The sequence below is a fragment of the Pinus tabuliformis genome, chromosome 6, assembly GCF_031772625.1.
Source record: "Pinus tabuliformis cultivar Carrire ecotype Pingquan chromosome 6, CPIR1, whole genome shotgun sequence".
Classification (NCBI taxonomy): Eukaryota; Viridiplantae; Streptophyta; class Pinopsida; order Pinales; family Pinaceae; genus Pinus; species Pinus tabuliformis.
Window position 1 is genome coordinate 755641270 of NC_142292.1, and position 17928 is coordinate 755659197.

Consider the following 17928-nt stretch of genomic DNA (forward strand, 5'->3'; position numbering starts at 1 on the left):
TCGAGTGGATCATGATGGGGTTTGCCAATGGTGTGCAAGTGGAAAACATGTAAAGGGACCATTCCTACAAAGCAAAAACAAAACTAGTAAGATAGTTCATCTTATACACTCTGATTTATTTGGACCTATCCCTGTAACTTTTCATGGTGGCTACTTGCATTATATAATCTTTGTGGATGATTCTTCTCGCAAGACATGGATTTTATTTTTGAAAAACGAAAGTCAAGCATTTAACATGTTGAAATATTTCAAAGCTCTAGTAGAAAAACAAACTGGAAAGTAGAACAAAATCTTCAAATATGACAATGGAGGAGAGTTCACTTCAAATTATTTCATTGACTTTTGCAAAGAAGCTGGAATCAGGAAAGAGACCAACGTACCATACAACTTAGAACAAAATGGTGTGGCTGAAAGAAAGAACTTAACTATCATGGAAGCAGTGAAAGCTATGTTGCATGATCAAAAGCTACCAAAGTTTCTATGAGGAGAAGCTGCTAACACTGCTGTCTATGGCCAAAATTGATCTCCACACTGAGCCTTAAACAACAAGACTCCTGAAGAAGTCTTCACTGGTAAAAAGGCCAAGGTTGGGCTCTTTAGGATTTTTGGTTGCCCTGTCTACTTTCATGTGCCAAAGGGAAAGAGGAACAAGCTGGAAGCTTCAAGTAAGAAAGATACACTTGTTGGTTATTGTGAAAATTCCTAAGCTTACCAAATAAACGTACCTGGTCAAAGAACTATAGAGTTCAGCAAAGATGTAACATTTGATGAAGATGCAAGTCTTGGAAAGGCAAGAGACACTCCTCTTCCTACTGCTAATGTTGATAGACAAGATGGTGCCTTTGAAATTTAAGAAGATCTTGAGCCTGGGCTTGATGTTATTGATGAACCCATGGATCCTATTACCGCTCAAACTAGCAGGGGACCTAAGGGGGATCTCTAAAGGGAAAATGCCAAGCCAAGGGAAACAAATGGAGACTTTGCCCACTATCACTTCAACTAAAGCTCCCTTCTATTTACAAACTTTCATCGATGGGAGGACTCGGTATGTGTGGAGTCACCGATGAAGGGTAAGTCAATGGATATGAGTGACCCAAATGAAACTTTTCCCAGAAGAGTTTGAAGGATGGAGCTTGCTTGCTTTCTAAGTAAGGTACTATGTATTCTAGGGAAAGGAAGAGAGGGTTTGATGGTTAGGTTTATGGGATAAGACTTGTGAAGGAGTTCCCCAATCCATAAAATCCTTGTTAGAATTGGTATCCCAGATGGTTCTTGAAGAATGAACTTTCAAAGGAGTGAGACCATACGGGGCCAAGTGGACTTGGTCTAGGGTATGAGGAAAGTGTGTAGCAACCAATGATATTCTTACCCTAGACAAGGTGGGGGAAAGGATTAAAGAAATAATTTCACTTGAAGATGTTATTTTGACCCTATGAGGTACTAGCCTTGGGGACGACGGAGCAAGTTTTGATCCCGGAGCTAGGGCTTGGCTTTTCTCCCAATTCCACCGTCGAAATGGCTTCAAAATTGGAATAAATATTGGAGAAAGGCCAACGCAAGAGACCCTAGGAGATTGGGATTTTTTGGTGGCTAGCTTATCGGGAAATTGATGCCTTAGGTACCCCAACTTGGCTAGACCTAGAAGAAGGTGAAAGAATATGATTTTTAGTGACCACCCTTGGTAGATCAATGCCTTAATCTGTTAAACACACACATGGAAAAAACAAATAGGAAAGATAAAACATGAGAGTACATTTTAATTAACAATATACATTTATAGTACATGGTGTGACCGTTGGGTTCTACATCCCAAGGTCTCTTGGACTTCCTTAGTCTATTCCGCTTCCACACTAACCCATAGAGGATTAAGTGCCCATCATTCCCCCCTTAATCCGAAGGGTTATGTATGAGTCCAAGAAGAGAGCTGTAATACAAAACGTGCAAAAATGCATGGCAACACTAGGTTGAATGTGTTCTTTGAAATGTTGGTATAAGGGCGGTGGTTTAAGGATGACCACCAACATTTGAACGCTTAGTACAGTTCCCGGAACTCTTCCAATTCTGGCATGAAGCTCAAGTCTTCTGCTAGAGGAAGTGTTCCTAATGTATTGAAGAGGGAAACCTTCAACCATGAAAGGGAGGTCTCACCCCGCATAAAAGGGAGAATCTCAACATGAAAAGGGAGGTCTCAATCTGTGATGGTTTAAGGATTACCACCAACTCTGGAATGCTTAATGCAATTCCTGGAACTCTTCCAAAACTAGCAAGAAGTTGAAGTCTTCTGCTAGAGGAAGTGTCCCAAATTACCAACTGAAGGCATGCTCAGGGGCATCTTTGTCTCTGGCTACAACTTTTAAACTGGTGTGGCAGGTTGTGGCTCAGGCTCACTTGATGTGGCTTTGAAGCTTGTAGATGACCATCATTTCCCCCCCTGTCGGATACAAGGTGAGATGATGGAGAAAAATCAACTGCAAGACTATTCAATACTCTAGAACAAGTTCTGACTTGTGACTGGAATATCTTCTTGGCTGTTGATGCCCATTGCCAAGAAGCGATCCGTTCAAGATGAATCTTTGTTCTTGCAGGAGGTTTGTTTTTGAAGCATCTGTTTGAAGAATAACTGGTTTTATGACAGTGCTTACATGGATGAAGATCAAAATAGTGATCTTTCAGATGGCCAACTCGGTCACACTGTTGGCATTTCACAATTTGTTGTTGTTGCTGTTGCTGTTGCTGTGGAAGAGGGGCAGAATCTGGAACAATTGGAGGTGAACTGTCATGAAGGAATCCAACACTCTAAAACTGAATGGGCTTTGAGTAGTCTGGAATATGAAAGGACAAGTCCTTCTCATATCCAAGACCAGTTCTGTGCTTGTTATGGACAAGCTCTTCCCAAGGTCTGATGGTGGGCTTGGGAAGTGCAGACTGAACTTCTGCATCTGCATGTAACTTTGCTGCTTCATTGGGTACTAAATCTGAATGAACTGTAACATTATTGATTTGCTGCTAATGGGTTGTTGTCTCAATGTTCTGAACAAAAATAGGTTCAAAATGATGACTCTTCTGTTTTAATTCTTCTTGCTGAAGCTGAGATTCTAATTGCAAAAAATCAATCTGTTGATGTGCATCTTGTAGACATATTTGAATATTAGCAAGATTGACTTTGCTGATTTTTACTGTGCTTCTACCAGTAGATAAGATTAGAGTGCTTAATAACTTCAATAATCCATGAATTTTCTCCATCATTTAAACAATCAAATCAATAAATGACCAAAAATGCACTTGTAGAAACAATAATGGTTTTAGAAAATTAATAAATTAATTTGCCAACTTTTCAACACGAATTAATTTGCACTGCTCATGTTCTCACTTCACAATGTCTTGTGCCTCAATTTCTACACAACGATCCCAATATTGCTGTTTTAGCAGAATGTCCAGCTTGACAGGTTTGCAGCCCACATGCTCTTTTTTTCCAACAATAACAACATCCCAATAGAAATGAGATTAGCTTCTATATTTCATCAACCATCCGTGCACAATAGCCTTCAATGCAATTTTCTGGTGAACCCAGTAAAGTGCTCTCTTTCTCTAGATCTTCCTTTTCTTTACGAAGCAAATAAACCACAAGATATTGATACACTGCTGCATGCACATTACAAGCTACTACAGGCACATGAAATCTGGAACATGTACATAAGATCAACCTCTCATAAACTCACTGCTATAGGCATGTAGAAATCAGATCATAACATCAGTTGCTGTAGTTCGATTCCTTTGATCCTAATATTGTGACATGGCTTCTCCAATGGCTAGATAAAATGTCTCCTTTCAATAGACATGGAGTGATGGCGGATGATTTGATCCACTTAAGCTCTTGAGACTATTGTTGATGCATCTAGAATAATGCGACTCTCTCCCTATTATAACTCAACTCTTGAAACCTTTAGATCTAGAATGACTCGGCCTTTTGAATTACAGTGAGGGCACAAGAATTTTTGCTTCATATTCCAGAGAAGTATGCATATATATCAACCTTCAAACAACACCCACATTTAAAACCATCTATACGCAGTCAACACTATCATCCTTTTCAATCAGGGCGATGCACATAATACATAATTCAAAACATGGGTTAACGCAGAGCTAGGAGCGCACACGATTTATATTGAATTGAATATATGGTTTTGATAGAATATGTAGTCAACACATGTTATCGACCACCACAAACCTCAACACACTGTGCTTTCACAAATGAATTAACACATATATTGAACTCATTGCAATATACTTAAAATTCTTCCTGGAGAACGCACCATATGCAGGAGCATTTGCAATGCACAATCTTCAAACTAGGCCTTTTTTTTAAGAGTGTTCTACGCACAACGACAACAATGCTCCTTTCACAAGTCGAAAGTCCTTTCATTTGCAACATCGCTCCTTTTACAAGCGAGTCTCTCCATACGCCTTCAACGCATAGTAGAACTAATGAACCAATGCTCAAATAGGATGTTCAACGTAGCTCCAAGGGATTTGAATGCACAATATAGAGGTTCACATTTTTTTGAATGTATAGAACACACTGAATTTTGCAGAGAATCTAATACTATGTTAGGCTAGGTGAGCTCTTGCTTTCCTTGTTATAGCCAGCAAAACGCTTGTCACTGTGAGGAATATCTAATCCTCCATCCAAAGTACCCTTCAGAGCTTCGAAAACACTATAGTCCTCTCCGAAAACATTGTAGCATGCACTATTCAAACACCACCAGCGTGATACCTGGAGCATTCAACGGAGCAGCAACAGCATCAACGTTAGTTCAAATGTCCAAAATCGAAAAGATTAGATGAAATACAAAACGAAGCTATCAAGCAAGGAATTGTATTTGCAGCAGGTATGAAAGGATTATAAGGTAGCAGGTAATTATAAATGCCACATCGCAGGGCAGTTGTTCGATCAACAACAACATCATTATTCCACGCTCACAACATTCACCATATTTCAAAAAAATACATGTAAACAAATTTGTTCGACCGATAATTTACACATAAAAATACTATTCTAAATCGCTCAACAACACGCCACGGGATCAGAACTCCTGAGAAGCAGATCCAATCTCCCCTTTGTCTTTTCCAGATTTCTTAGGCAAAAGAACCAGGTGAATGTTAGGCAAGACTCCTCCATTGGCAATGGTTACAACACCCAACAACTTGCTCAGCTCCTCATCATTGCGAACGACAAGCTGAATATGTCTTGGAACTATACGATTCTTCTTGTTATCCCGGGCAGCATTACCAACAAGTTCCAAAACCTCAGCAGCAAGATATTCAAGAACAGCGACAAGGTTCACACCACAATTGCATCCTCTTGCGCAGCTAGATTTCAATATATTTTGACAACAACCTGTTTGCATCAAACAACTTCTTCAATTCCGATAGCGTTTCAACACAGTATGACAGATAAGACTCCTCCAGGTGACGGTAAGACTGGAGAGAAAATATTCAAAAGAGATGCGCACAATGTCTTAATTTTGACCATGTCAGAATAATGGACAGAGAGCAGCGTTTTGTATGCAGGTGGAGCAGCGGCAGAAGTAGCGTAGCAGAAGGAACATGCCAGTGGAATAATAGTGAGTCGCAGGGGAATAATGAGGTGTTCAAGTCAGTGGAAGCATCAAAGCTGCCAAGATTTTCTATTTGGGTTAGTGTGCGCAGAAAATGCAACTAAAATATGTTTGATAGGATTTCATAATAGAGAATTTAAGTTACAGAGGGCCAGGACTGCTCACAACAGAGGAATGGCAGCACTGATAGAGGTATTCATAATTACATGAAGTACATGGAAGATCTCAAAAAACATGAACCGCGAAGAGTTCTAGCACACTTTGTGCTACAGACTAGATATGTGACCAGATAATCTATTCATGTGGGACTAAGATGGACTCAAGCTTTCATCCAATCTAGTTACCATTGGAATTACTTGCTAACCATCAACCTAGGGATCTAGGTGCGTATCCAAGATCAGACTCCAAGACCAACGCCACACTCCCTCTTCGGGATCTAGACATCAACACAAAGGCATACCATATGTCCTCCCAAGCATCAACCATTAGATGCTTCATCTCTTCCTCTTAGCTATATGTAATATAGACCAATCTAAGTATGCTTTTAAAAATACTCAAACTTCTTATTCAGAAGAGACTTCATCAACACATCAACTACCTATTCATCTGTCAGAATACACTATAGCTTTACGACCCCATCTTGTACCAAGCTTCTAAGGTAGTGGTACTTGCTGTTGATATGCTTCGTCCTTGAATGAAATGTAGGGTCTTAGGACATCTTAATGCTGCTTTGATTATCACAAATTATTATTGTGGGATCAAGAGGCTTTCCAAACAAATATAACAAAAGTTTTCTTAACCAAACAACTTCTTTTCCTACTTCACATGCAACAACATATTCAACTTCAACACTACTTAGCGCAACAAGATTTTGTTTTCTACTCTTCCATGAAATCATTGTAGATCCCAATCACTGCTTGTAAACTTAGACCTTGTATCACTGCTTGTAAAAGGATTCCTTGTATTCTTTCCCAAAGCACATCCCTTACATACTCCTTCACGATCTTCCTTAATGTTAGGGATGCCATTTACCATTTGATTGAGAGAGGGAATGATCTTGTAATGTATATGCCCATATCGTCTATGCCATAGTTCGATAGGATTTATTACCATGAGAACTAGGGCTTGAGGAGATGGTGTTGTAACTCTATATAGTCTTCCTTCACGAACTCCAATAACTTTTGCCTTTTCATTGCTTGAATCTATACCCGAAACCAAAACTATACCATCTACAAAGGCAACTCTATCTCTTTTATCTTCTAAACAAGAAATTGAAAATAAATTCTTTTTCAAACTTGGAACATAGAGTATATTGTTGGGGTGCAACTTTGCTCCATTTTCCAGCTTCAATGATGTAGATCCAAGGCCCTTGACTGCATAACTGTTGTTGTCTTGTAGCTCCAATGCATGAGATGACACAAAATTCCTCCAATCACCAAGTCAACCCTTCCTTCTTTTCCAAGTGACAACGCCCTAGCAACAACTTCGATCTTCCAACAACAAAATTTCAGTGCCCCAACAGAACTTCGACCTGCTGTAGATTTCAGACTTTCGGCCCCAAAAATGCCCCATAACTTTGCATGTGTGAGAGATAGATAGCCCAAAACTTAGATTTTAGATCTTTCCCAAAAACTTTGTCCTTCACCAACTACTTCACAATTTTTTCTGCCTCTCTTGTTTGTATATTGAACTTGTTGAGTGAATGTCTCAAATGGATTGAACTTCCTCTCTATATATAGCCTTTTTGTGGGTCGAATTGCCCTAATGTAGGCTGACTTCATAGGGACATGGCCGACTTGGTGTGGAGGTGTCAAATGACCTATTTGACTAAAAAATAATTCTTTTTACATGATATAAAAGCCCAAGAAGGGTCTAATAAAAATGACAATGACTCTATTGACTCAATATAAAACCTATAAGCCTACAATGGAGGCTTTGACCTAAAAATGATGACCAAAGCATGGAACCCAAGCTTTAATAAGTCATTTTATTAATAATAAAATTTCTTCTGACAAATATATTACATTATACAATTATGAAGACTGAACCTAGTTTCATTCTTCAACAATGTCAAGGTGGGAAGATCAGTTGATATAGGGTGATAGGTGAGTCTCCCCATTGATTCTTCTTCTTCATTAGATTGAGACATCATTGTTCTAGAGCAAAGATGAATATAGATGAGCAGAGAAAGCAAATATCTTTGCTGCAAAAAGAAATTTCTCCCTAACTGAGAGAGAGAGAGTGTTGAAAATTGACAATCCAGGGTTGAATTTCCTTAAATAAAATCTCATTTCTAACAATTTTGGAGTGGCTTTCTAAAAATAGGAAGTCATGTCTAGCATCTCAAGTATGACTTTCCAAAAATAGCAAATCACCTTACATCTATTGGTAATCATGTATAGTTGAAGGAAAGTCACTTAACTTATCATTAATCAATTCTAATAGTTCAATCTTGACTTAATCATCAATAATATTAATATAATATTATTATTATTCTTCATGTTACTATGATATTATTATTAAAATGAACTACAAGTCACCTTACCTTCATCACCTCAATCACTTCTCACCTCTCTCCTTGATGACTCACATGGCACTACATAACTCTTTCTTTCTCTTAATGATACATTACAATTTCTCTTACACAGTCATTAAAGACATGTCATATTCCTTTTACACTCATTAAAGTCATGCCATAAAAGATTCCTCTTATGCTCTCTTTAATGCATATGTTACACTCTCCTTAACTAAGGCATGCATACCTCTCTTAATGGCATAAGTTATTAAGGTATGCGTACCTCTCCTTAATGACATAAATTACTAAGGCATACATTTCTCTCCTTAATGGCATGAGTTACACTCCTCTAAATGGCATATGTTACTCTTTCTCAAGGCATGTGTATTGCTTCTCCTTTATGACAAGAATTCATTGCCCCTTCTATATATGTTTCTCATGTCTTTTCACCTAACTACTACTTGTGCATTATGAAAGAAGAATTCAAACTTGAGAGAGAGAGAGTTAGAGAGACTTGAAGAAGATTGTATGAAAGAGAAACTTGGAGAGTAAGAGAAGAACTTAGTGAACCAAGGTTGATTCAATGTTTGAGTGTTGATTCAGTTGAAGGGAAGGTTGATTCAGTGTTTGCATTTGCTGCTGCTACTAGTGATCTTCATGCCATAACTTGTTCAGATCTGGGTGAACTTACTCACTCTCATTGTACTCTGTATCTTTGTTGAACAATTGATATTTAATAGAAGAAATTGTTTGGGTTTTCCCCTGGTCATTGGAACTAAATTCTTTGTGTCTCATTTTGTTCTTCACTTTCTTTTATTATGCATTTGGCTTATGTTCTATCTACAATTTCTTAACTAATATTGTAGCAGAAAGAAGTTTTTGGAATAAGTAATTGTTTAAAACATAAAACATCAGAATTTCAACACTTCTTGCCAGCTGTAGAAGTCTCCTTTCTTCCCACTAACCATGCACTCTTGTTGGGTTGCAGATTCTCCCTTTGAACTTGCAAACTCACACTCGAAGTTGACTCTCTCTGAGTTTTAAAAACCTTATTCTTCCCCTGATCTATAGGTTTTCCCTTCAGCTTGTATAGAACACTCTCCTTAACTCTAATAACTTCTCCTATGGAGTTAGAGCCTTTGGGCTTGAGCATCACCTTTCCATCTCAGAACAATACTTTAAACCCCTTAGCCTCAATAAATGAGACAAACAACATGTTGCAATTGAGCTCCAGTACCCACAATACACCCTGGGCTTGTAGAAACCCTCCTGAATGGCACCATGCCTGACCATTTGAAAATCTTCTGACACTTATTGCCAACTTCCACGTGTAATTTAGAGTCCCATTCGTCTAGAGTCTCAAATACTTTCTATGATCTTGTCATATGCTTCAATGCTCAATTATCAATGAACCATGCACCCTCATCAGTGGTTCCCTTAGAGAAATGAGAGACTAGAGAACAATCCTCTTCGAACCTTCTTGTGAAGTCATCTTGCTCGGATGTAGATGTAGAAACCACTACAATCTCTTTCTTCTTCTCATTATCTCCATTCTTCTGATGCAAACACTTACTTGCATAATGACCATGCTTGCTGCATGTGAAACACTTCACCTTGCTCAAGTCCTTCACTTTTCCCTTCATCTTACTAGCAAGAGCCACGTTCTCTCCATCAGGCTTCTTCTTATGAAGACCCTTGTCCCACAATTCCTCTTGGATGAAGTCATCCCATAACTCGTTCCAATTTGACAACTTGTCTCAAGCAACTATTCATTTGATAAATGACTTCCATTCCTCAGTGAAGCCCTTCATTGTAGTCCTCACTAATTCAGATTCTTGAAGGTTATCACTAATGGAAACAAGCTCATTATGAATTTGAGAAACCCTCGTGAGATATGAAGCCACATTCTTGCCATCCATCATCTTGGTGCTATCGAGCTTTTCTCTCAATACCATCAACCAGTTCTCGTTCTTATTCTGGGACATGTCTTGAGGAGCCTTCCACAAATCATGTGAAATGTTCTTCCTGGTAAGATGAGGTATCAATTCATCCTTTACTCCATTTAGGATGATTATTTGTCCTACACATCCAACTCTTCAAACTCAACCAACTCTTTAGGAATTGTTGGCTTAACAATATCCTTGTTAACAAAATCCCATATCTTGTTCACCAACAAGACCAACTTGATCCTTTCTTTCCAAGGACTATAGTTGCACAACCCATCCCACCTATCCTCATACCTTAGATTAGCAATCAGCTTTGTCACGGTGTTAGTCCTTCAACAACAAATCAACTAGCTTTCTCCTAGGTTGCTTCCATTGCACTCTCTGATTCAACTGTCCCTTCGAAGTAGCTCTGATACCATGTTGAATTTCTCGTACACCCTAGGTCTAGTTTATGGCTAGAGCACACAAACACACTAGTAGTGTTCAACCAAAACAACTTTGCACTGTAGAAGTATAATGACAATGAAACAATAAAGTAGAAATTATTATAGGCCCAAAAAATGTTATTATTTGTTCTTCAATAAAACAACCATAGGGCTCTTGTACTAGGGATCAGGGCCCTTTAGAAACCTGGTACAAGACACAACATGCAACAATATATATCTAGGGATTGGGGTCAATTCTCTTTGACCCTAAATTCACCCACAAAAGTCAAAGACAAATCAATCAACTTACTCTTTGGTTGAAACCCTTTTCTTCCAGCCCTTTCAATTCCGTTGTCCATAGAGAGTCAACTCCATTTGACCTCTGTCCTAGTATTTCATTGCCTTTAAAACCTCATAGGGATTAAGTTCTTCTAATAGCCCTATACTGCCAGCTACTCTGAGTCAAATTGTCCTTCAATTCATTAGATACATCGACCTTCATCCTCCTTGTTGTTAGACTATTCTAACAAACTTCTTTCATTGACCACCTCTCACAACTTTATTGCTATTCACCATAGTCACAAATATCACTTTCTGCCAGCATTCCAATAGGTGAAATAGTCCTCAAATTGCTGAGAAACCCTCGACTTGCCTTAGAATATTTCCGGACCTTCTGTCCTAGAATTTGAGGTCTCTCGACCTAGTCTAAACCCTCCTATGGCTCGATAGAATCATTTCAAACCTTTTGTGTTATACTTTGCCCTGTTCTGGTCAATATCCTGAGGCCTTTTGACCCTTCAACTAGGGCTACGACCATCTCTCTGCTCCAAAACCAGACTTAAGGCTCCTTGTTAGACTTGTGCTCCAAATTACCAAACAAACCTTTCACACAAAGCAAACAAACTTCTTCTCAACGTCTTCCTTCATAGGTCGATTGAAACTTCTCTTGGAGGTACTCCGACTTCTTTAGATTGCTAGTCTTGCTCATTTGATGATATTTTTACTTCTCTGAATGACCTCTCATGGTATCTTCAATATATAAGCTCTCTAAGGTTGCCTTAGGAGCCCCTTTTGTCGATCAAAGGTGTCCTCTGCAACAATTAGAATAAACAAATAATATCTTTGGGTTCTAAGCCCATGACTTTGGGTCCAAAATCCACTGGCTTAGGTACTTTTGCCCACAAGGTAGGTTTTCTCCTCACAAGTTAAGCACCCATGACTTGTGGGAGTACCTCTCAAGCTACACTATTTTCAACACAACACACCACTTTTATGGAAGGCTCCTAGAGTTTTTTCATCTTATTTTTCCCTTTGAAGGTGCCCGAGTATCTCAACATCCAACCTCCTAGTAGATCCTTGATTGATAGAGGCTTATTGATTCGAGGCCATATTCGACTGTAGAATAGACCCTAAATTCCATAGCAAATGGGTAGTCTACAAAGAGATGGTCCATTGGTTCTTGTTCATTTTTACAGATGATGCACCTAGAGGGGCCCAAGATTCTATGTTTAAGAAGTTTTTCTGAAGTAAGAATTTTCTAATGTGCTAAGACCAATAAAAGGAATTGATCTTGGGTAGAAAATCATTCTTCCATATTTTCCTCTAGATTTTAGTAGGTAGGGGATCCTGTCAAGAGAAGATTTAAATATTTATATCCTTTTATGACTGAATAATGGGAGGTGCCCCATCCCCTACTATCAATTTCATTTGGAGAGGGAGGAGAACAACCAACTAATACTTTTTTCATGACAAGCCCTAACAAATCTGTTTGGGAGACCCAATGCAAAGAGGCTCAATTGTTGAAAATTGGTAGCTTAGGGATGAATTTCTAAAAATAGAAAGTCTAGTGTCTAAAAATAGAAAATTTAAAATTAAAAAGTCTCAAGATAGTAAATCACCTTGCATCAATTGGTAATCAAGTATTGTTGATGGAAAATCACTTCTGATCATTAATCAATCCCAATAGTTCAATTTCGACTTAATCATCAATATTATCATTGATATTAATATTATTATTCTTATGATACTTATAGTATTATTAAAAAAAATTCAAGTCACTCAATCATGACTCTCAATAATGTTCTCATACACTCTCTTTCACTCATTAAAGCACGTCATAAAATATTCTCTTACACTCTCTTACACTCAATAAAAACATGTCATAAAAGATTCCTCTTACGCACTCTTCAATGCATATGCTACACTCTCTCTTAAAAGCATAAGTTACAAAGGCGTGCATACCTCCTAAATGGCATGAGTTACATTTCATAAATGGGCATGTGTTACACTCCTCTTGGCATGCGAGTTACTCCCCCTTTATGGCATGAATTTGTTGTTCCTCCTATATATATGTGCCTCATTCTTTCTCCCCTCACTACTTATTTATTGTGAAAGAAAAATTCGAACTTGAGAAAGAGTTGGAAAGAGTTGAAAAAAATTGTGAGAGAGTGACTTGGAGTAAGAGCGGAATTTGATGAGCCAAGGTTGATTCAGTGCTTCAATGTTTCAGCTTTAATTCAGTTGAAGGGAAGGTTGATTTAGTGTGTGCACTTGCTACTGCTACTAGTGATCTTCAAGCTATAACTTGTTCAAATTTCGGTGAACTTACTCATTCTCTTGATTTCTCTTTGTACTTCGTATCTCTACTGAACAATTGATTTCTAATAGATGAAGAATCTGGTTGGGTTTTCCCCTTGTGGGTTTTTCCTTGGCCATTAGACCTAAATTTTTTGTGTTTCATTGTATTCTTGGTTGTCTTCTATTTTTCATTTGATTTATGTTTTATCTACAATCACTTATCTAATATTGCAACATAAATAAGTTTTGTATTAAGTGATTGTTACAACACAGAACATAATAATTTCAACATGGTATCAGAGTTTTGGTGAAGACAATCTCAAGAAGACAAGTACTGTTCGAACAAATGTTTTGCTAAAACATCTCGTGCTGCCCACTTTATTTACAACCCATTTTCTGTTGAAATATCAAGTGTTGTCCACTCTATTTGTAGCCCATTTTCTATTGAAATATCACTTGTTCTTTCTACTTGTTGCTCATTTTCTCCTGAAATATCTCCTTTTTTGCTACTGAAATATCTCATTTACTGCAAAAATATTTCTTCTTGTTCTTTTTTATTTACTACTGAAATTTACTGCTGAAATTTTACCTCTAAAATATTACTGCTAAATTTTCTTGCTGAAATTTTACTACTGAAATTTTGCTACTGAAGTTTTACTACTAGTGTTCTTACAAGATTTTAAGGAACCCAAAATATGATAAATAATTTTGCAAATAGTAATTAAGGTGTTGGATGTGTTTGATAATTATGGTTATGCTATTTGTTGATGCATGTAAAAGTAAAGAATAGTTTTACTTTTGCTTATGCACGTGCAATAAAGTGTTGTCTTAAAAAAGAAGAAGAAGATATAATGCATAGAAGGATATGAAAGAGTAACTAATAGAAATTGAATGTTGAAGATAGACTGATTTTAATTCTCTCACATTACATGAGAAATGCCATAATTATGTGTCTTGGTAATTTTGATATTAGAGTTTACTAACAATAGTGGTTGCAGGTAAGGATCATGACTTTTGCAAAATATGAAATGATGGTTTTCTAAACTAATATCTTTTGCAACGATCAAATATGGATATCATTGTAGACAATGAAGTCAATATGTATATAATTATTATTACATGCCTTCACTCTAAGATCGAGATTTGAATATTGTTATAAAATCAATGGAAGACCATTCCATGCATGATTCATGATAAGTAATCAACAATTTAAACTGTGGCACTAAAACTTCACTCATCTTCACTATAAAACATTACCTCATGCGGGAAAGATGGTTTCCAAGATGCTTGAGATTAGAGTGGATCATGATGGATTTTGCCAAGTGGTGCTCAAGAAGATGCATTTCTTCTGTTGATGACATATGACTAATGGAAAGTGGTAACTAATGGAGGTCAAATCAAGAGGGAGCTAACAACTTCCTTCAAATCCTCATTTAAGAAAAGGAAAGTATTCTTAGGTCATATGTTTTTTCTTTGTGTCACTGCTCTTGTTTAAGATTTATTTTTTAGACCATTGGTTATTCTTCCTGCACAAATATATGAATGATTCTTTCAATAACTTATTGATGAGGATGCAATCAAGAAAAGAAGACCCTGAAGATCAACAGGATGCAAATAGTGCAGGAAGAGTAAACTCTAAGAGGAAGTTGGTGCAAGATAATGAAGAAGCCACTCTCATATCTAGAAAAGAAAGAAAGCCCTGCCTCATCACCAAATACACTTTCATTATGTTTATTTTATTTGCTGACTATTGCTCTTGCTCTTGTTTTGGGATCAATAGGTACATTTGATGAATGTGAGAACCAATTCCTTTGTATCGAGATTGAGGAAGATGTTGAGCCATCCAATGAATTGATTGGACATGAAGTAGACAAGAGCTCAAGACTTATGCAATGAAGTTGGAATAAGGAAAGAGACATAAATACTGTATAACCCAGAACAAAATGGCGTGGCTGAGAGAAAGAATAGAACTATCACGGAAGCATTCAAAGCTATGTTGCATGATCAGAAACTATCAAATTTTCTATGGAGAGAAGCTACTAACACTGATGTCTATGTTCAAAATAGCTCTCCTCACCATGCCCTAAACACCAAGACTCTAAAAGAAGTATTCTTTGGTGAAAAACCTGAGGTTGGGCACTTGAGAATCTTTGGCTACCCCGTCTACTTCCACATGCCAAAATAAAAGAAGAACAAGCTAGAATCTTCAAGTAAGAAAGGTACGCTTGTTAGTTACTATGAATATTTTAAAACTTACAAAATATATGTACATGGGAAAAGAAATATAAAGTTTAGTAGGAATGTAACATTGGATGAAGATGCAACTTTTGGAAAGGCAAGAGACACTCCTCTTCCTTCTGTTAATGTTGATAGTCAAGATGATGCATTTGAGATACAAAAAATCTCGAGCCTGAAATTGATCCTATTGATGAACCCATGGATCCTTTGGATCCTCCATGTGTTCCTTTTGCTAAAAGGATACCTTTATGGCTTCGTGACACTCTTCAGGATGTTGATAAACATGTTGCTCCTAGAGGTCAACCTTCAGAGAAAGCAAGAAGCCATGCCGGTTCTAAGGATATATTGTAGCCATGAACAACATTATTCAATCTTAACCATGCACTTTTGAAGACGTTGTGAAGGCGCAAGTGTGGAAAGATGAAATGATTGAGAAATATGAATCCATCATTCATAATGATAAATGGGAAGTGGTTCCAAGACCCCAAGATAAATCTATTATGTCTTCTAAATGGTTGTATAAAATTAAACATGGTGCTGATGGCAATATTGAAAAATATAAAGCTAGATTTGTGGCCAGAGGGTTCTCTCAGAAAGAGGGAATAAACTAATTAAATATTTGCACTTGTTGCTCATTATATGACCATTCAATCTATTGTGGATATAGCTGCTAACCAAGGATGGTCCCTTCACCAAATGGATGTAAAAACTGCTTTGTTGCATGGCTTTGTTAAGGAAGAAGTATTTGTGGAGCAACCACACAGTTTTGAAGTACATGACTGGAAAAATCATGTTTGTAGACTGAAGAAATCCCTCTATGGTTTGAAGCAAGCTCCAAGAGCTTCGTATGCCCGCATTGATAGCTTCTTGATGAAGCTTTATTTACTAGAAGTAATGTTGATCCAAATATTTACTTCCAGACAATCCAATGTATGCCTTTGATTTGGTATATATGTTGATAATTTATTTCTGATTGGTGGTGAACCGCTTGTCCTCCAGTGTAAGAGGGAGTTAGCCTCTAAATTTGAAATGATAGATCTTCATTTTTTGCACTAATTTCTGGGTCTTGAAGTATGACAAAAACCTGGTAAGATTTTCCTTTCTCAAGGAAGATATGCTATCAAGCTACTAGAAAGATTTGGTATGGAAAAATGTAAATCCATGAATACTCAAATGGAGATGAACTTCAAGAAGTTGTGTGGTGAAGCTACAAGTCCTGATTTGGCAAATCTTTCTGAATGTCAACAACTGATTGGGGCACTGATGTTCTTAGTGAACTCTAGACTAGACATCTATTTTGTGGTCAATACTCTGAGCCAATATATGACTAAACCATCTCATGCACATTGGATTGCTGCAAAGCATGTTTTGAGATACCTGCATGGGGCCATCAATCTTGGAATGAAATATACTGCTGGAGATGTAAGACTACTTGGGTACTCTAATGCTGATTACGTTGGTAACTCTATTGACAAAAAAAACATTTTGGTGCTGCTTCAGCTTAGGATTTTCCCTGATATCTTGGATGGGCAGAAAGGAAAAGAAAAAGAAAAATATGTAGCCCTATGCATTACTGAAACTGACTACATTGTTGCTAGCATGGCTAGTTGTGAGGCAATATGGCTGAAGAATCTCTTTGGAGATTTGTTTGAACATGTTCTGTAAACAACAGTAATTTACAACAAAAATAAGAGTGAGATTCGACTTGCAGAAAATCTCGTGTTCCATGACAAGTCCAAGCATAAACATCACTATGTTTGGATATGGTGTAGAGAGGAGTGTAGAAATTTCTTGTAGATTCAAACTGTGTAGATTGAAACTTCTAATTGTAATTTACTAAACCAATAGACTTGAATATACTCTACTCATCAGCAAAACCAATAAACGACTGATAAAATCATGAAGCATATAAGAGAAAGAATTCAATCAACACATTACACAATGATTTCCTGGTGAAAGCCATAGCTAAAAACCCCTGCTATCTGTATATTGCATTAATCATAAAATATGAGAAAATTACAATGCTTTTCTCAAGCCCGAGCAACCTTTGCACTATTTCTATGTATCTCACTGCTTCCTAGACAAGCTCAAGCCAATACTTAGCTAATTTCTTGCTTGCCCAAGTCCCTATTTCCTTGTGCTATTCCTCAAGGAATTAACCCCTATTTAATTGGGAAATTCCTCAATTTTGAATTGTGCAATCCTCATAGGCCTTCCTCTAATTACATGCACTATCGATTTAGTTTAGATGATTTTACAACTGATAGTACATTGTTTTGGAACTCCAATCTCAATAGGGCCTTTCTCTGATTTGACATGCATGAGTTAATTATGAGTGAATCTTTAGTTTACTGGTTGATCACCACAGATAACACCACACTGCACTTCAGGCAACACCCCACTGTACTTTAGGTAGAACCACATTGCACTACAGGCAACACTCCATTGTACTACATGCATCACCACACTGCACTTTAGGCAACACCCCAATGTACTTCAGGCAACACCACATTGGATTGCAGGCAACACCCCATTGGACTACAGACATCACACCATTGCTAGACCTCCCACTAATTCCTCCATTAGCTGGAACTAGTTTAACTGACTTT

At 37.5% G+C, this 17928-nt stretch overlaps 1 protein-coding gene across 1 annotated transcript; it reads left to right on the plus strand.

Annotated features, from left to right (window-relative positions):
• The first annotated feature begins 16492 nt into the window (after positions 1–16492).
• Positions 16493–16984, plus strand: LOC149260934 (secreted RxLR effector protein 161-like). The gene has a single exon (XM_089461589.1). It carries the CDS (start codon positions 16493–16495, stop codon positions 16982–16984), a length of 492 nt encoding a protein of 163 aa, XP_089317715.1.
• Positions 16985–17928: the final 944 nt, after the last annotated feature.